This window comes from Sinohyriopsis cumingii, chromosome 11 (genome assembly GCF_028554795.1).
Source record: "Sinohyriopsis cumingii isolate HCF-2022 chromosome 11, ASM2855479v2, whole genome shotgun sequence".
In the NCBI taxonomy this organism is placed as follows: domain Eukaryota; kingdom Metazoa; phylum Mollusca; class Bivalvia; order Unionida; family Unionidae; genus Sinohyriopsis; species Sinohyriopsis cumingii.
Genome location: NC_142971.1, coordinates 99016489 through 99038066, shown reverse-complemented (window position 1 = coordinate 99038066; position 21578 = coordinate 99016489). Strand labels below are relative to the sequence as shown.

General features: G+C 37.7%; 1 protein-coding gene across 2 annotated transcripts in view; it reads left to right on the top strand.

The window, feature by feature from the left end:
• LOC149789092 (uncharacterized) overlaps positions 1-21578 on the top strand; it is a 78585-nt gene that overhangs the window by 8212 nt on the left and 48795 nt on the right. For both annotated transcript variants that reach the window (XM_089975289.1, XM_089975290.1), the window contains exons 2-3: positions 3853-4726; positions 11077-11241. In XM_089975289.1, the coding sequence (XP_089831415.1) occupies positions 3853-4726; positions 11077-11241 (1039 nt within the window). The remainder of the gene's footprint in view (positions 1-3852; positions 4727-11076; positions 11242-21578) is intronic.

Sequence of the window (21578 nt, the reverse complement as noted above, 5' to 3'; positions counted from 1 at the left end):
AGTAAATGGTACTACTGCCAACGTCTAGCTTAGCAGACACCCAATATATCACTTCTGGGAATAAATCCTATTATATATTTTATGGTACATGTAAATGTTACTGCCTTCCTATAGCTTGTTGTATTGACAATCCACAGTTGCTTGTTACTATTAATTTATACATCATAACTTGTAGGACCAGTTAATATATCTAGTTACAAGATTTCTATAACTTCACTGCTAGGCCAGATAGTATTAGGATATTAATCATTATCCTACTTCTTCCTATCCATACCTAGAAATAAAACAGAGAACATGCTTAAAATCATCAGAGAAAAGCAACATTTAAATGAGATGCTAATGCTTGCAGTCCAGGGAACATCAACTGCACTAAAGATGTTTCTTTTTTTTATAAGGCTCTTAAGTGGTTAATGGCAGCTTGAAAATTGATGTCTGGGCCATTTGTCTTCAGCCAGCATGTCATGGGTTTCAGGACTAAATCTTTATTATTTTTTTTATAAATTTGAGGATTATGTTCTCTGCACTTTATATTCTCTCATATCCTGATGTGTGAACTGGACAAGCAAGGGATAGATGGACAACTGATCATGTTAGGGTAATTCTGTCTGTGGTATTGGTCAGTAAGGTTCCACAGATTGGCATTAACATTTTTGGGGTACATCAGTGCTAATAATCTTGGTTTCAGTAGACTCCATTATTGTATGGTTGCTTGTGCATCAGTTAGAGGAGTAATGTGGTTGAGTGGCACTTGCTGTCTTCAAAAAGAAGGAGTCTTCTCTTGGCCGTTGAACAAGTTGGGATTGATCCATTGCATAATTCTGTTGACACTCTTGTCTGTCCCTGTCATAACACTAGCACCATCAGACCCAAAGCCAGTTTACTTTGCTTGACCCCTTTGTCAGTCCCTGTCATAACACCATCAGATTACTTGGCTTGACACCCTTGTCTTTCACTGTCATAACACTAGTACCATCAGACCCCAAGCCAGTTAGTTTACTTGGCTTGATACCTTTGCCACTCCCAGTCATAACACTAGCACCATCAGACCCAAAGCCAGTTAGTTTACTTGGCTTGATACCTTTGCCACTCCCTGTCATAACACTAGCACTATCAGACCCCAAGCCAGTTAGTTTACTTGGCTTCACACCCTTATTAGTCCTTGTCATAACACTATCACCATTCAGACCCCAAGCCAGTTAGTTTGCTTGGCTTGACACCCTTGTCAGTCCCTGTCATACCACTAGCACCATCAGACCCCAAGCCAGTTAGTTTACTTGGCTTGACACCCTTGTCAGTCCCTGCCTACTTTCTGGGCTGATTATCTGGGCATTGATGGCTACTTGTTTATTAACAACTATAACTGTGTAGTAAACTGCAAGAACTGAAACAGTTGCAAAGTCTCTAGCTTTATCTTGCAACTAGTTTTCAAATGGCTTTGCTGTGGGTTGCAGAAATTCCATGCATGGGTAACATGCATATGTACTGTTTTTCTGACAGATGCAAATCTGTAATATTGGATACCTGTACAATCTGCAGCAGATGAATGTCATATTGGAACTTACTCAACAGAAAGCTGTACTAGCCTGCTTCAAGTCCAACTAGTACCCCATTTTCTTGATCAAATTGGATGTTCAAGCTGACTTGTTCCATATGTCATTGAAACTTTTGGGGCTGAAAGAGCTGTCAGATGATTAACAATCATGGTGATCTTCTAAAGCAGATGTGCAAGCATTTGCACAACCTGTAGTAAAGGCATTCTGCCTACTATGTTTCACACAAGTTATAATATCATGCATTGTTCCTGTTTCGTGTAAGATAACCTTGGATAAATTGTCAGCCAGCTAGAGTTGAACTTCCATACAGATTTTGGTTTGCTGGTAGTTTGCTCTTTATCAGTTATTCCTTCTCTGTGGTCTTAAAGTAAGTAATAGAAAAGTTAAAACCAATAAGTTTTGTAAAATTCAACAAATAATTTATTTCCCTGGGATACAATGTGAAAAATATAAAAAGAACTTACGGTATTGAGAATTAAATTCCAAATAATCATAGAATTTCCATCATATGTCCTAACGATTAAGGTTCAGAATAAACTTTAATGGTATTCCAAAATAAATTCAATGCTGAAAGTGTTGATGTGCCTGTGATGGCCTGTGCCATATGGATGTGCCAACAGTCTTTTGTTGAATAAGAATTTTGAGCGCTTTGTGTTTCCAGTGAAGAATAATTAAATAATTTGAATAAATAAATTTTAGCTTAAAAGAAATACAGGATAACACCAATAATAAACTGATTCTGCTCAGATCTTACAGCATAAATGAATAATTTCTAGATAAACTTAATTTAGTCCTCTACTTGACCTCAGGTCACATTTAGCATTTTCGAAAAAAAAACTATTTCCAAATGGAACATTTAATTCTGGAAGTTTCCAAATGTTTACACGATAAATAATTAGAAGGCCTGTTACTAAAATTATAATATAAAATGTAGAAAACACCAGGTAGACCTGATGGGGAATTTTTAATGTTCTGGAGGGGCCCCCGAGTGGCCGAATGGTCCAAAGCCTTCTCTTCATTACACTGCCATCTCACCTCTGTCTGTGTGGGTTCGAGTCTCGGATTTGGCTAATGTGGGTATGTGGGAAAGCTTGCCAGTAGCTTCTTATGGGTCGGTGTTTATTTTTGGGTTTTCCCGGGTTCTTCCTCCACCATTAATACTGGCCACCATGTATAGCCTATCATGTGCTGAAAAATGGCATTAAACCCTACAACAACAACAACAACATTAGTGTTCTGGACTCGGACTGAGATAAATATTTTTTACAAATGCAAATTCAACGATTCATGTTAGGTAGTTTTATTGGTCATTGGAAGCTTAATGGTGCTCAGGAGAATTTTTCCATGATTAGTCTTGTTGGTCATCAGAAACTTAATGATGCCGAGGAGGATTTATCAATTATTGGTCTTTCTGGTCATCAGAAACTTAATGAGGCTCAGGATGATTGCTCAGTTAGTCTTATTGGTCATCATAAACTTAATGAGACTCAGGATGATTGCTCAATTAGTCTTATTGGTCATCAGACAATAAGGCTCAGGATAATTACTCAATTAGTCTTATTGGTCATCAGAAACTTAATGAGGCTCAGGATCTTTGCTCAATTAGTCTTATTGGTCATCAGAATCTTGATGAGGCTCAGGATGATTGCTCAGTTAGTCTTATTGGTCATCAGAAACTTAATGAGGCACAGGATGATTGCTCAGTTAGTCTTATTGGTCATCAGAAGCTTAAAGATGCTGAGAAGGATTTATCATTTGTTAGTCTTTCTGGTCATCAGAAACTTAATGCTGATGAAAATGAGTTCTCAGTATTATTCATTTTTGAAAGCTTAATGATGCTCAGAATAATTTCTCCATTTTATTGGTTATTGGAAACTTGAAGATGCTGAGGATGATTTATCAATTGATAGTCTTTCTCGTCATCAGAAAGTTGATGCAATGGATGATTACTCAGTATTATTGGTCATCATAAACTTAATGATGCTGTTGAGGATTTTTTTAAACCATGTGGTTAATTTGTCAAGTGATTACTACCTTTTTGATTGGTGTCATCATTGCACATTAGACTAAGCAATATACTAACTTATCAGATGCTGAATTCATATGCGTAAAACCCTCAAAATTTATCATTGTTATAATTTCACTTCTACGATGAGCATTGTATAAATTATGTGTTTAAACAAGCATGTATTTCAGATAGTTTTAATGATATTAGGTGAATATTCTGAACATATTTGCAGATGCCTAATTTTAATTTGTTACTCTTGTAATTTATTGCTTATGATTTTTCTCATTTCAGAGATCAGAGGTTAAAGTTGGCTTCAAACAGCTGTTGGCAGCCATATCTCAAAATGACATAGAGGAGACAGAAAAACTTATGAAAAATGTAAGCAGAAATGATCTTGTTGAAGATATGCTCCATTCTCGGACTCTCTTGCATCATGCAATAAACACGCAAAGTGTACAAATGGTTCGATTACTGCTGGTCAATGGTGCCTCCCCTTCCGACTTCAGCTTTGAGAATTACCTATCGCTTGATCCCTTATCTACATTTGATGGATCAAGACACAGGCCATCAAAGTTATTGGATCATACTGTAACTCCTATAGTTTGGGCAACATACCTTGGGGCAAGGGAAATTGTTGAGCTTCTCCTTGACTATGGGGCAGATGTAGATGGAAGTGCCAAAGTCGATAGTCAAACGCCTCTCTGTGTAGCTTGCATTTACGATCTTCAAGACATTGTGAGATTGCTTGTGGAAAAGGGTGCTAACATTGATAAACCAAGCTACCACTATCATGAGAGACCATTATCAGTTGCAGTGATGCAAAGGAACTTTGGTCTTGTCAAACTCTTGGTAGAGCTTGGTGCTGAAATTGAAGAAAATGATGTGTGCCTTGCTGTCTCAAAGAATGACATTGAAACAGTGCTATACTTTTTAGAAAATGGATACAAATTTGACAAAACTGAGTATGATGACAGGCCACAACATATAGCTTGTAAGAAGGGGTATTTGAATGTGTTAAAGATTCTCTGTGGCTATAAGTGTGACCTAAATGTTGTCAACAGAGTTGGAAGATCCCCTCTGTTGCTAGCAGTGAAGGAGCAGCAGAACCATTGTGTTGAATATCTCGTCCAGCAAGGAGCTGACTTAACCAAAGTTGATAACATTGGTGATTAGATAGATAGTGTGTGTGTGTGTGTGTGTGTGTGAGTGTGTGTAGACATTAAATTAGACTAAAGAGATATACATGTACTATGAATTCACTATTACTTGTGTAGTACCAATTTAGTGGATTTTATGGTTACTGCAAACAATGAATCTTGAAATGTAATGCACTATGATCTTTCCATGGGAACAATTAGGAACACTTTCCCTTTCTTGATATTAAGTACAAATCATGCATCCTAGTTCTTGATATTAAGTACAAATCATGCATCCCAGTTCTTGTTATTATGTACAGATCTTGCATCCTTATTCTTGTTATTAGGTACAAATCATGCATCCCAGTTCTTGATATTAGGTACAAATCATTCATCCTAATTCTTGTTATTAAGTACAAATCATGCATCCCAGTTCTTGAGATTAGGTATGAATCATCCATCCCAGTTCTTGTTATTAAGTACAAATCATGCATCCCAGATTTTGATAATAGGTACAAATCATGCATCCCAGTTCTTGATATTAAGTAAAAAATCATGCATCCCTGTTCTTAAAATTAAGTACAAATCATGCAACCTTATTCTTCTTATTAGGTAAAAATCATGCATCCCAATTCTTGTTATTGGATACAAATCACCCATCCTAGTTCTTGTTATTAAGTACAAATCATGCATCCCAGTTCTTGATATTAAGGAAAAATCATGCATCCCAATTCTTATTATTAAGTACAAATCATGCATCCCAATTCTTGTTATTAAGTACAAATCATGCATCCCAGTTTTTGATATTAAGTACAAATCATGCATCCCAATTCTTGCTATTAGGTACAAATCATGCATCCCAATTCTTGTTATTAAGTACAAATCATGCATCCCCGTTTTTGATATTAAGTACAAATCATGCATCCCAGTTCTTGATATTAGGTACAAATCATGCATCCCAATTCTTGTTATTAAGTACAAATCATGCATCCCAGTTTTTGATATTAAGGTATGATAGGTATGTTGGACTAGAGAGAACAAATTTTGTGTTTGATTCTGGATCAAATGGATAGCCAGTGTAGGGTACAGAGCAGCGGGGAGGTGTGCTCTGATCGTGGTACTCTAAGTATGATCTGAGCAGCTGTGTTTTGAATGTTTTGAAGTTTCAGGAGTAGATTTTGAGATGAACCAGACAGAATTGAGTTACAATAGTCCAGTCTTGAAAGACCAATGAACACACAAGTGTTTTAGTGGCATCAACTGAAAGATATTTGCGAATTGAGCTGATGCATCTCAGCTCAAGATATGCAGCCTTGCATATGTTCATGACATGTTAGTGCAATGTGAGAGTACTGTCCAGATTAACACCTAGGTTTCGTACTGATTGTGCGAATTTAATGTTGGCGTTGCTGATATTTATTGTTCGAGGTAAAGGGTGTGAATGAGAAAGTCTTTCTGTTGTGATCAGAATGGTCTCAGTTTTATCATCATTCATCTGCAGCTTGTTACATGTCATCCATGATTTCACATCAGAAATGCACCTCTCTACACCTTGGATGGTAGCATCAACTTCAGTTGGGTGGCTAGATTTGTATATTTGGGTGTCATCAGCGTACAATTGGTGAGACACTATATGATGATCTATGACACTTGAGAGCGACTGAGTGTACATAATGAAGAGAACAGGTCCAAGAACAGACCCCTGTGGAACAGCACAACATAGATCAACTGGGCTGGAGTGTATTCCGTTTGCAGATACAATTTGTGTCCTGTTGAACAAGTAGGACTTGAACCACAGTAAGGCTGTATCATGAATGCCAAATACATGCTGGAGACGGTGAAGTAATATATCATCGTCTATTGTGTCAAATGCTGCAGACAAATCAAGGAGGGTGAGGACTGTAATCTTTCCACTATCCAACACAGCAGAGAGAATGTCATTAACTACTTTTAGAAGAGTAGTTTCAGTACTGTGGCAAGGGCGATATGCAGATTGTACATTGCTAAAAAGACTGTTTGAATTTAGATGAGTTACAAGCTGGGATAGAACAACCTTTTCTAAGATTTTTTATATGAATGGGAGATTAGAAACTGGGTGGTAGTTCTTTAAATCATTATGGTCTAGTGTTGGTTTCTTCAGCAGAGGCTTTACAATGGCAGTTTTGAAAAATGATGGGAACTCCCCGGATGAGAGAGAGGTATTAATAACATCAGTTAGTAAAGGCAATACTGGATCTAAGCACTCAAGCAGCAGTAATGTTGGAATTGGATCAAGTTCACATGACTTTGGTGTACTCTTCATCAGGATTGTATGTATGAAATCCATAAAGACAGATTCAAATCATTCATCCTAATTCTTGTTATTAAGTACAAATCATGCATCCCAGTTCTTGACATTAGGTATGAATCATTCATCTCAGTTCTTGTTATTAAGAACAAATCATGCATCCCAGTTCTTGTTATTATGTACAAATCATGCATCTCAGTTCTTGATATTAAGTACAAATCATGCATCCAGTTCTTGTTATTAAGTACAAATCATTCATCCTAATTCTTGTTATTAAGTACAAACCATGCATCCCACTTTTTGATATTAAGTACAAATCATGCATCCCAGTTCTTGATATTAAGTACAAATCTTGCATCCTTATTCATGTTAAGTACAAATTATGCATCCCAGTTCTTGATATTAAGTACAAATCTTTCATCCTTATTCATGTTAAGTACAAATCATGCATCCCAAATTTTGTTATTAGGTACAAATCATTCGTCCTTATTCTTAATATTAAGTACAAATCATGCATTCCAGTTCTTGATATTAGGTACAAATCATGCATCCCAATTCTTGTTATTAAGTACAAATCATGGATCCCAGTTCTTGTTATTAAGTACAAATCATGCATCCCAGTTCTTGATATTAGGTACAAATCATGCATCCCAGTTCTTGATATTAAGTACAAATCATTCATCCCAGTTCTTGATATTAAGTACAATATTGCATCCTTATTCATGTTAAGTACAAATCATGCATCCCAATTCTTGATATTAGGTACAAATCATTCATCCTTATTCTTGTTATTAAGTATAAATCATGCATCCCAGTTCTTGTTAGTAGGTATGAATCATCCATCGCAGTTCTTGTTATTAAGAACAAATCATGCATTCCGGTTCTTGTTATTAAGTACAAATCATGCATCCCAGTTCTTGATATTAGGTAGAAATCATACATCCCAGTTCTTGATATTAAGTACAAATCATGCATCCTTATTCTTGATATTAGGTAGAAATCATGCATCCTAGTTCTTGTTATTAGGTACAAATCATGCATCCCAATTCTTGATATTAAGTACAAATCATTCATCCTAATTCTTGTTATTAAGTACAAATCATGCATCCCAGTTCTTATTAGGTATGAATCATGCATCCCAGTTCTTATTAGGTATGAATCATGCATCCCAGTTCTTGTTATTAGGTATGAATCATCCATTGCAGTTCTTGTTATTAAGAACAAATCATGCATTCCATGTTCTTGTTATTAAATACAAATCATAAATATAATTAAAGTTGAAATTAATTTACCTGCTCAGAATAATTGAATTCATCAGTTGTTAAGATTTGTGGTTATTGCTTTTAATTTATTCAATGATTTTATCAGAAAAACTGGAAAGTTACGCCTAAGTGATGGTTTTGAACTAAACATTACACTATGCGTGGCAGAAACATTCTGCTCTTATAGCTACTGGCACTCAAAAGGACAAAATATATACTCTGTGTCTGCATTTGCTGTACATGGCAGAAACATCGTTTTCAATGTGACAGAGATATGGTAATTTTGTTATTTCTGCAGGTACTGTTCAGGGCAGAAAAATTGTTTTCACAATGTGGGTGCAGGTACTGTACAGTACAGAAACATTGTATTATTGTTGTGGTTATAAACGCTGCATAGTGGATGAAAAATTGCACTCGTATTGTAGATGCTGTACATGACAAATAGTGTACTCACTGTTATTGCAAGTGCTGTAAAGTGCAGAAACATTGTACTCTTATTGCAGGTACATAAGCTGTACAGTGCAGAAACATTGTACTCTTATTGTGGGTGCATAAGCTGTACAGTGCAGAAACATTGTACTCTTATTGTGGGTGCATAAGCTGTACAGTGCAGAAACATACTCTTATTGTGGGTGCATAAGCTGTACAGTGCAGAAACACTGTACTCTTATTGTGGGTGCATAAGCTGTACAGTGTAGAAACATTGTACTCTTATTGTGGGTGCATAAGCTGTACAGTGCTGAAACATTATACATGTACTTTTATTGTTGGTGTATGAGCTCTATGTGGCAGAAACATTTTACTCTTATTATTGGTACAGGGACATGATGCTATATGTCTGTGGCATGATGCCCCAGTGCTAGACATCACTATAAACTACCATACTGCAGACATCATATCGATATGACTGAAATATTTTTAAAATTATGTTAAAAATCCAGATCACACACACACACTCACTAGTATCATGTATGGGATAAAAAGTGTATCTAGTATTGTATTATCACATAGTCGGTACACTTTGCCTATAGTGTGTGCAGTTTCATATTTTTGATATTATAACATGTGAACATATCACTTTGTTTGATTCTGATTGGTCTAAATAAGACCATGAAATTATTGTACAGTATTCTCTTTACAGATTGGCTACAATCGTGGGGAAAACCTTTGTAATCCTGCCTTAAATAATGTTTACGATGAACATTTTGGTGGCCATTTTTTAATTCAACTCGTGAATGCAAATTAAGGAAAAATTATCTCCACTGTCTGAATATGGACAATTTACCCACACGGGGGTTTGTTATGTTATGTATAACAATATCATTGTAAGAAAAATGGCGTAAAACTTCAAGACAAGAACTACAACAAGAAGTTAAACTAGGGTATTGCTCAGTTCATAGCGAGCATGTAGGGTGGGGTTGTTTCTGTCCTGTACAGCTTATGCACCAACATGGAATCCATCCTATAAACAAGTGTGGTTTAAATGTTAACTTACAGAAGTAAATAAACTCACCTCTGTTCACAGAAGAATGTGGACATAAACCAGTCTCAAAACTGACAGAAGTTTATCCAACCACTGCATATTTACAAGGTAAATATGTGATGCAATTCCTACTAAAAAAATATGAAATTTGTTTACATATTCTGTAGTCTGCTGTTCCAAGTCAGGTACTGCAAATACATGGTCACAAATACATGTGGCCGAGTGGTCTAAAGCGCTTTCTGTTACGGATCACTGCCATCTCACCTCTGTCTGCGTGGGTTCGAGTCTCAGATTCGGCCAGTGTGGGTATGTGAGAAAGCTTGCCAGTAGCTTCTCAAGAGTTGGTGGTTCTTTCTGGGGATTTCCCGGGTTCTTCCTCCACCATTAATACTGGCCACCATGTATAGCCTATTGTGTGCTGATGAATGGCGTTAAACCTAACAACAACAACAACAATACATTACAGTAAATATGGGTATTTCTGCATCCAGTAAACCTTATTTCAAATGAATATTGCAACAATGTAATGTTTAGATGTGAAAGTTACGTGTTAGGTTATGTTAAACAGGTTACTGCATCAAAATATGGGACATCATCTGCATTGGATATTCTGTGTTGAAAAATTATTTTATCTGTGTAAAATTTTTTGTTTATTAAGGAGGATACTTACTGTTGGACTTAAGAGATTGTGAGAAAAGTATAATCTACTTTTAAACATCAATACTACTTCAATTCATTTGGGACTATTTTTTTATGAACATCAAATAAAAGGTGCAGCTTCTGTCAGAATGAACAAAATTATTTGTTCTTCTTTCTATCTAAATAATTTCCACTGAAATAAAAACTATGTAATAAAAAAAATTTCAAACAGTTAATGATTTAATATTAAATTTATGAAACTCATTGAATAATGTCCAGCTTTTGCTCATCAAGGCTTGCTAAAGCTGGACATTATTCAATCCATTTCATAAGTTGAATATTAAATCATTACCCATTTGAGATCTTCTATTTAATGTAATATATTACTAGTATCTATGGAATGAAAAGTATACTTAATATTGTATTATAGTACTGCCCTTTAATCTACTGTATTCACTTAACATAAACTTTATTAGTGGTCCTGCTCAGTTGGTATATACCAGATGAGCCTAAAAGGAAAGAAAACAAATTAAAGGAGTTAAAATTACAAGACTAATTAATGTATCTTCCAAAAAAGTTTATATTGAAATTTTCTTTTTAAAAACTCGTTTTTCTTTGGCATTGTGCATTCCAACTTAAAATGATTTGCACTGATTTTTACACGGTTTTAATTGCTTTCTACATCGTTTAAATTTCTGTTTTTTACAGGAAAGTCTGTGCTATACTATGGAATCAAGAGGGGTAAAATAGATTTAATTAAAAGGGCTATTGCAGCAGGAAGTGATGTAAATGTCCCAAAGCCTCCTTACACTCCCCCAATCCTGATGGAGGAGACACTTAGATCCCCAGTTATTGTGGATCTTCTTGTCAAAGGTAAGATTGGATAGGATATATCCTTGTTAGAATTTATTCATATATTCATATTACTCCAGACCATTAAATTGGAAAAGAGAATCAGCAAGGTGCTTGCATTAGCAATTGCATCATTGATGACTAATGCTAGCACATAAAATCATGAAAGATAGTGTAGTGTTCTGTTGTGTAATACAGATTTTTAGTATCCATAAAGTCATGCCAGATAGTATAGTGTTCTGTTGTGTAATACAGATTTTAGTATCCTTGAAGATTTATGCTTCCTACATATTCAGTTTCTAAGGAAGAGTTACAAAAGCAATGGATTATTGCTATATGCTGACTGTACTTAAATGCAAGGAACAACATTTTTGTTTCTTGATTAAGCAGCCATTTCCCATTTCCTTTTAAAATTTCAGGATCTTTTTCTGTGTGATGTGTTTCTTGTAACAATCTAAGAACAGTCAATCGAGATTTTTTAACACTAATTTGAAATGTTTACATTCTCATTATGGTAAAGCTAATAATTCACATCCCCTCCTTACTTCCAAGCAGCATCTGGAACACTGCGTGCCCTCTCATCTTCAGAACAGCATCTAGAATACCACATTCCCTCCTACCTTCAAAACAGCATCTAGAATATTACATTCTCTCCCACCTTCAAAATAGCATCTGGAATACCACACACCCTTTCACTTTCAACACAGCATCTGAATACCACATGCCCTCTCACCATCGAAACAGCATCTGATTACCACAATCCCTCCAGCCTTCAAAACATCTGAATACCACATGCCCTTACCCTTGCAAAACAGCATCTGAATACCACATGCCCTTACCCTTGCAAAACAACATCTGAATACCACATGCCCTTACCCTTGCAAAACAACATCTGAATACCACATGCCCTTACCCTTGCAAAACAGCATCTGAATACCACATGCCCTCTCACCATCAAAACAGCATCTAGAATACTGCATTCCCTCCCACCTTTAAAATCACATATTTAATACATAGATTATGCTGAGAAGTAAAAAGTTAAAGGCATGTCTTTAAATTCATTTTCATCAGTGTGTACCTTTTAGTTAAGGGTACTTATTAATGTTGGTGCCAATATCTTTTACCAGGTTACCTAATAATAATAATAATCATTATCATCATCATTGTATAGTTACTGACAATAATATATCTGTATGAACTGGAAGGAAAATTTCATAACGATGCAGTTAAAGATTCACTAAATATAAGCTATATCCATGTCAGTAACATTTACTCTTAATACATTATGTGCTATACGATTTGAGTAAGAGATTTGGTTATGTGGGGTTTGATTCCATTTTTAATCATATGATAGGTTGTACATTGTGGCCAATACATTTTGTTGGAGGAAAAATCTGGAAAGAACCACTGTCCCAGAGGAACTTACTGGCAAGCTTTCTCACATACCCACATTGGAGGACTTGAACTCGCACATACAAAGGTGAGATTTGAGCAACCTGTTAAAGTGAGTGCCTTTGACCACTCTGCCACCTGGAACCCTTTGAGCACAAGAAGCAGCAGGGGGGGCGAATCCGACATTTTGTCCAATCGTCATTTTGCTTTATTAATACTTTCTGCACTCAGCGGATCCGGTGTCGTCAGCGCCCGGTAAAAAAAAAACGACATCGTCGTCGGTGGGTCGTCCAATCATCATTTGGTTTAATTAATCCTTTCTGCGCGCCGATCCCAGCGTCGTCAGCGTCCGGTAAAAAAGCGCGACGACCGCGTCGATGTCATTGCCCCCCCTGCTGCTAAGAAGTTATTTACAATGAAAATTATTTACAACTAACCGAATATTTGGTCAAGTCCAATACGATATCGTGTCCGAGGATCATGTAAATTTATCGTTACAAATCCATGTGGGGTCGACTGAGCATGACTAAAAAAGTTTCGAAAACCATTAAAGTCGATGTCACCGCCGCACCATGTCTGCCAAATATTTCGTAGCGTGTGTGTATCAACGCCGTTGAATACAGCAAGAATATTACAGTTGTCTCTGATTACTTTTGGAATCTGAGTGTATCGTTGAGTGACATATATCACGTCGGTGTTTTTATGCCTGCCTCTGGAAAATATCCTAGCTGGGTTTTTTTGATTGTCTAACATAACATCATCGTACACGACTAGATTGTTAACGTCGCCATCAATATCATCAATACCTGGTGCATCATTGATATCTGTAATAAACTCAATAACATTTTTTTCAGCGATCGCTGATGCATTCTCGTTAAAATCTTTCAACACCTCGTAGCATCGTTGATCATCTACGCTAGGGGCGATTAAATACAACTTATCCCACTTCATCCATCTCATTATTAAATTAAGTAATAATTGCGTCTTGCCGGTTCCAGATGGTCCAATGATAATCATCCGGATCGAGTTTGGTAACGCTGCAACATGCTTAACTGGTTCTCTCGTTTTAGTCGCCGAAAAATCAATTATATTCATATCTCTATACATAAATTATGGATTTATATTGTGTGAAGTGTAGAGTGCGTACTGGCACAAATGATATGACAACCGTTACAACAAGAAATAACAGATCGGCACTTACTGGTAAGTGTGCACGATGCGGTACAAAGAAATTTAGATTTATTTCTATTAGACCCGGGGATGCTTTAAAAAAAAGCGAGGAGGTGATATTGCAGCCAAGTTATCAAAACTCCCCGGAACACCGTGGGCAAAGTATCCAGGAGAAAAGCACCTCCCAGGATATAGCTACTGTGGCCCCGGAACACGATTAGATATCAGACTCGATGATCAAAATCAGCCCAAACCCGGTGAGTATCCAATAAACGCTATCGATAAGGCGTGTCATGCTCATGATGTTGCTTACTACAAAAGTAGCGATCTGCAACAGCGTCATATCGCGGATGTAAAATTAATTCACGCGTTAAATGCTATTCCTGATAAATCATTCAAAGAAAAATTGGCTTCATGGTTGGTAAAATCGGCTATGAAAGGTAAATTAATGATTGGAAGCGGAGCTTCTCGCGCTGGTAATTGAAAACGCTAGCGTTTATAATAACAACATGGAATCCATCTATTATTCTCCGAGAGGATACTGGAAGGGGAAGGCCGCAATTGGTAAACTCGCAAGCGCTGCAAAGGTAACAAAGGCCGTTGCGGCTAATTGGTTATCCAAACAGGCTATATGGCAAATCTATCTACCACCGCCTAAACAAATTAACTTTTCGCGCTTTGATGTCAGCGTACCTAATGAAGTTCATCAGGCTGATATACTATTTCTGCCGCATGACAACGGTTACAAATACGCGCTAACCGTAGTTGATGTTGCGAGTCGATACAAACAAGCGGAGCCATTAAAAACAAAGTCAGCAACTGAAGTAGCCAATGCGTTTGAGCGGATTTACCGAAGGGGTCCTCTGCGCTGGCCAAATCTATTACAAGTTGATCCTGGCAATGAATTTCGCGGCGCTGTTTTATCAACGCTGAAACATCATAGCGTCGCGATACGACGAGGTCATACTGCGCTACATCGTGATCAGGCAATTGTTGAACGATTCAATCGGACTCTTGCTGAACGGTTATTTGGATATCAATACGCGAAAGAATTCATCCAAGAAAAACGATCTCGTGAATGGGTCAAAAGATTACCAGGTGTAATTGCAGCGTTAAATAATGAGATTACCCGAGCAATTAACATGAAGCCCAGCGACGCAATAAAAAAAAAGTATATACCCGGAAGATCAAAAATAGATAGCGTTTCCAAGCCGATTCTCGGCAATGTCACTGTTAGATATTTATATGAACCAGGAGAACTTGAAGGCGGCAGAGCAAGAGCTACTGATCCTATTTGGAGTGTTACCACGCATAACATATCAACGATAACACGATCACCTGGTAGACCACCGATCTATAGATTGGATTCAACTGCTCCTCAGCGCGGATTTACTCGCGAGCAACTACAAGTGATACCTGATGATACTCAATTGCCCCCGCGTGGTCTTAACTAGCGCCGTTGCGTCTATTGCACTCAAGACAGGTCAACCTCACATTACCACGGATATGACCGAAACTGTTATCGATCCTATCCATGGTAAATTGGCGAGCGTCTTTATCCGAATAACGCCAACGCATTATACAATTGCAACTCGCGCAGTGTTTATTCTGTTGTTGTCGTAACGCAATTATTAATTCGGCATCAATATCAAAACGCCGCTGTTTTTTTTTATCCTGTTGGCGGTAACCCGAGAGTTTTCTATCAATGACGCTTGCATCGATGATGTCATCGTTGTCACTGGCTTCGTCAATAACAATTCTTCGAAGCTGATTTATCCTCCGTACTCGGGACACTGCAAGATAGACTAGATTTGACCATTCGATGCGATTATCAACCATCCAAACAATTGTATCCGTGATAGTCAATCCCTGCGAGGAATGTATTGTCGTTGCGTATCCTAGCGTCCACGGGGATTTATCAGCACGTAGCGCGTCCTCGACGACGCTGATATCAACGAGCACAATATCATTCAGCACAAGAATTTGTTTTTTTGTCCCTGACGCTGTCGGGCCCGGGATTTCAACTTCAGTGTTCTGCCACCGTGTGTCCGCGGGTCTATAACATAACGGCACTGGGCGCGTTGGAAACTTTTCCTTATGCAACGTAAACAACTTCCGCTGAAGTGTGTCTCTATCTTTCTACTCGCTACAATCAAATCGTTTGGTCTCCATGTTTCCCAGAATTCATTTAACGGCGTTTCCGGAATCACCTCACGGATTATTTCACATTGAACTCTATCCGGCTGTAATCTGATTAATTTTTTAACCTCGCGCAGTTGTTCATCAAGTGCTCGGTAATCAGTATCGGTTTCTTCATAATAGTCCACAAAACCCTTTAACCAATCATGTGGACCCTCGCCGACAAATGGTGGTGGTTGGCCATGATCTCCGCACATTATCACCGCTGTATTCGCGCGCAGCAACCACTCAAGAAACATTTGTAAAACACCTAACGAAACAGTACATATCTCATCCCAGATGATAACTTCAGGAATAAATTTTTCCCCCATTCGATCAGGAGTCCACTCACCGCCGCTGTATCGAAAAAAGCTGTGATAAGTAACGGCGTCAAAATTTCGTTGTTTTATCTCTCGCGCTAGTCTATAGGTCGGTGTAAGCACGATTATACTTGCCCGCGTTCGAAATAATTCAATTGCCCGAGTCGTTTTTCCCGACCCGCCACAGCCGCTTAAATAAACTGTTTTATATCTACAAATTGGATCAGAACACGGTGGTGCATTAGACCATTCTGAGTTCATGCGGTATATCCGGGCGTGTTCAGCCCCGGTTTTTTATTCCACGCTGCCAACACAACAATTAAGTGACCCACCGATATGTGGCCGTGAGGTATTGAACGTACTCGCGGCGATTTCATCATCGCGGAAACCACCTCATGTGGTTGTAAACGAATACACTAGTGGGGTCGTAGAGGCCCGGCGGGTTAATTAAAAACACTGTGTTTTTTTACAATAATAATGATTGATATCTGGGGACGACCGGTTTCGGCGCTGAAAGAATCCACAGAAACGCTCGTCACCGATGACATAAAAAAACTAATCGAGGATGAAATCGCTGATACGTTAAATCTAACCAGTGTTGACCCGGGCGAAATAGTTGTATTTCAAGATCGTCAGGGTAAATTAAAATCCAGTAATGTGTCGCTGGATGACGTTTTAATACGACAACGTAATGCCGCCGAGAACACTATTGCGCTATATACCGGCGACGGACGACTTAAATCAGGTGAATCCATCTTGACGATAAATGGAAAAATAAATACACTAGACGACAATTATATAACCATGTCGGATTCGTTAAAAAATTTGTATGATAAATTTAACGCGCAAGCAAATCAGTTCGAGGGGATACAAAAGTCTGTCACCGGTATACAACTCACTACTGCTAGTTTTTTTGGGACCCCGATGGTAACCGAACCAAATCTTGAAAGGATAAAAAGTACTATTTCGGAGTTTACAACGCTGTCGGGCCAATTTTACACGTTACGAAAAAATGTTAACAGGATCGATGACAACTTTGATAAATTCTTTGGTAAAAAAAATACCAAGCTGGATGAAATTACAACAACTATAAATGATATCACTGCGTATGGACAGGAAATAAGAACAATCAAAACTGATGTTGCAACGAACAAAAGGAGTGTAGACGTGCATGAACGGGAAATAGAAATAATCGGCGCTAATGTTGCAACGATCATAAATAATGTAGACTCGCATGGACGGAAAATAGAAACAATCAAAACTGATGTTACAATGATCATAAATAATGTAGACGCGCATACACAGGACATAATAACAATCAGAGCTGATGTTGAAGCGAACAAAGGGGGTGTAGACGCGCATACACAGGAAATAGAAATAATCAAAACTGATATTGAAGCGAACAAAAATAATGTAGACGCGTATTGGCGGGGAATAGGAATAATCAAAACTGATGTTGCAGCGAACAAAAAGGGTATAGACGTGCATACATATGAAATAGGAACAATCAAACTTGATGTTGCAGCGAACAAAAAAAGTATGACCGAAAATACACAGGAAATAGAAACAATCAAAACTAATGTTGCAGTGATTAAGGGGAATATAGACGCGTATACACAGGAAATAGGAACAATCAGAGCTGATGTTACAGATATCAAAGACAGAATACCGGAAATGACAAAAATAAAAATCCCTCACGAGAACACCATCAACACAGTATACACGATTTGGCATGGATCATTCACTTGGACTCTTACACAGAATATAGTAAATATTACCGCAACTGTTAAGGGTATTTATCGATTGACACTGGTTTCAATGATGCAGTTTAATATATTATCGTCGAGTTCATCCGGGTTTAACAATACAATATCAGCAATTATAGACAAGGACGCAACTGAACAGTTTACAATTTATGCCGTTGATAGAAATTTAACCAGGGCAAACATTACATGGTATGTGGAATTTGTAGCGGATCTAAGTAATTAAAAACACTAGCTCTTTTAAAATAAAAATGACCACCAAGATAATTGAATCAGAGGTATCACCGACGTCACATCAATATCGATTCAATACCGTAAAAGAATTCTCCACGAATTTGAAAACGCTTTCCGAACAATACCGTGTAAAAATAAAAAAATACCGCCGAAAAATAACCACCATCGACGCGGTCGTGTACTCGGTGTCAGGTATAGTAGCCGGTACCGGTGTTATTTTATCCATGGTGACCATGATGGCCCCGATCGCTGTTCCAATCGCTATCTCCGCGGCGACAACAATTGCTGGAGTCGCCAACGCAATCACTAGAAAGATATCATCGTGTTCTCAGAAAAAACTCAACGAGTATACAGTAAAACATCAAATAGTATCCGACGCGTACTCGAAATTATCCGGGTTGATCTCGTTGGCGATAGATAATTCGTTTATATCCGATGTTGAATTCTCCACGATGGTCCAGTTGTATGACTCCGCGATGTCAAAAATCGAGGATTTTCAACTGGAAGCTGGAAACCACGTCGCTGAAACCACTTCAATGGGCTTAAAACACTCTCCTGAAAACAAGCAGGTTGTTAATATTCGGTGTTGAAATTAAACACTAGAAACGACAAATAATAATAATGTCGCTGAACCCCGAAGGGTTTCAATTACTTCAACGGATCGCGGAGAACACCACTCCGGTACAAACAGGTATGATATCGATAACATCAACGAAGCCAGAATTCAGTATAAACTTCCCTTCTCCGATTCCAGTGAAGGAAATAGCGCTGGCAAAATTGCGAGTATATCACAGTTGGCCTAATATCCGAGCGGATGCATTTAACGAACAACAACCTAATAACTCGCTGGTTTTTGCATGGATAAATAAACCCGATGGGACCCCAGACTGGAAGGAGGTTACAATACCAACTGGGTCATACCAAATAGAACAAATCAATAAAGAATTTCAACGCAGGATAAAATCGATCACAGGAAAAGAATCAAAAATCGATATTACGGTTCATGAACCGACGTTATCGTCGACGATTGAAATAAGCACACCGGGGTATATGGTTGATATTTATAACAGTTCAATAAGAACCATACTAGGTTGGCCCAAGAATCCACCTCATGAAATCCCCGCGGACTTGAACACAAATGCGCAATCGTATCATGAAATTAATCCCAGTTATCGAGATAAGTTGTCTATTATGAAAAGCACGTTATTACCCAGCGGGTTTATATTTCAAGACAGGAATACCATTGAATGGTATTTTCAGTATAAGGAAACTCCTGAATCGATCGTCATATTAGTAGTTAATTTAAATGATATCGATAGTTTTTTTATCGAGATTAATCGTAATTACCAATTGCAACTAGAACAACTACGGAAAACAAAAGCACAAAAACACGTTGAGGTGTTAAATCAACTTATATCAGACATGGAATATATCAATGAACGATTCGTTAAAATGATATCCGATAACAGCGATGATGATAAACAAAATTTCCTAACCGAGTATAATATCACAGAAGCCGATTTACCCGATTTCAAGTTTCCAGGATACAACGCGCCAGAACTAAGAAAGTCTCTTAATGATTTTTTCAGTCCATCAATTATCCTCAGACACGATAACGGAGATGGTGGTAGGCATATTGCTCCATACAACGTAAATATCGCATCGGTGATAGCAATCAATCTAGTGTGTGATGTTATCGAAGGGAGTTACCAGGTAGATACCAAGCAATCAAATCAAGCTCAACAGGGGTATATCCTTTATTCATTTTCACCAACAGCCCCTCCCGGATTCTTAATCGTTGAGAGTCCGATTAATCCGGTCTATATGCGATGCCATAATCGGTTTTTAACGAGAATTAATTTTAGACTTACCGATCAGTCAAATAACCTAATTGATCTACAATAGGAGGAGTTAGTAATCACTCTGTTTGTAAGATCATTGTAAATAACCCCTTAGCAACAGGGGGGCAATGACATCGACGCGGTCATCGCGCTTTTTTACCGGACGCTGACGACGCTGGGATCGGCGCGCAGAAAGTATTAATTAAACCAAATGACGATAGGACGACCCACCGACGACGACGTCGTTTTTTTTTTACCGGGCGCTGACGACACCGGATCCGCTGAGTGCAGAAAGTATTAATAAAGCAAAATGACGATTGGACAAAATGTCGGATTCGCCCCCCCTGCTGCTCAAGAACATATAGGCAAATGTAAAGACTGTATGATGAAAATTGACTTTATTTGGCCTTTCATAAGCTTTTTAAGCACAATGTACATTGTTTCTTTGTTCATCTTTCTTTTTCATGTTACTGTGAGTGGTTGTATCTTGACAGACTGATTTTACATATATTTTAGTGAAAGATGTTTGATGTTGTATGGCTTGTTTGCCAATCTGCTAAGATTAGCCTTGTTTTTGTTACATAAATATTAATGATGACCTTATTAAGAATGGTCCATTATAGTATTATTTCCTCATTCATAGAGACAAGATGTTTTCTTAATTGTCCTGATCATGCCAAATTTTAATATAGACACAAACACACACATTTATAGTGTCATCTCTTGACCATCAAATTTGCATTAGCAATTTTAGGATGCAGTTTGCTTCAGGTGCAGTCTGGTAAAATAAGACCCCAAACCAAACAATCAGAAGGTTGGGCCTAATTTAGTTTACTACTGCAAGTTTGCTTCCAAATAACAACGCCCCTCCCTATTCCTAATTTTAACCCCACCTCATATGTTAAAAAACTTTGGAAATGCCAATAATTGGGCTTCATATTCCTGGGTGGGTACATGAACCCACCGACATGGTGATAGCACTGTGCATATGTTATATGTTGACACTGTGCATATGTTGTATGTGTTAGGACTGTGCATATGTTGTGCATGTTAGCACTGTGCATATGTTGTATTTTTAAGCATTGTATATGTTGTATTTTTAAGCACTGCATATGTTGTATGTGTTAACACTTTGCATATGTTGTATGTGTTAACACTTTACATATGTTGTATGTGTTAACACTTTACATATGTTGTATGTGTTAACTCTTTGCACATGTTGTATGTGTTAACACTTTGCATATTTTGTATTTTTAAGCACTGCATATGTTGTATGTGTTAACACTTTGCATATGCTGTATGTGTTAACACTTTGCATATGTTGTATGTTTTAGCACTGTGCATATGTTGTAAGTGTTAGCAATGTGTATATATTGTATGTATTAGCACTGGATAAGTTGTATCTGTTAACATGGTGCTTATGTTGTATGAGTTAGTACTGTGCTTATGTTGTATGTGTT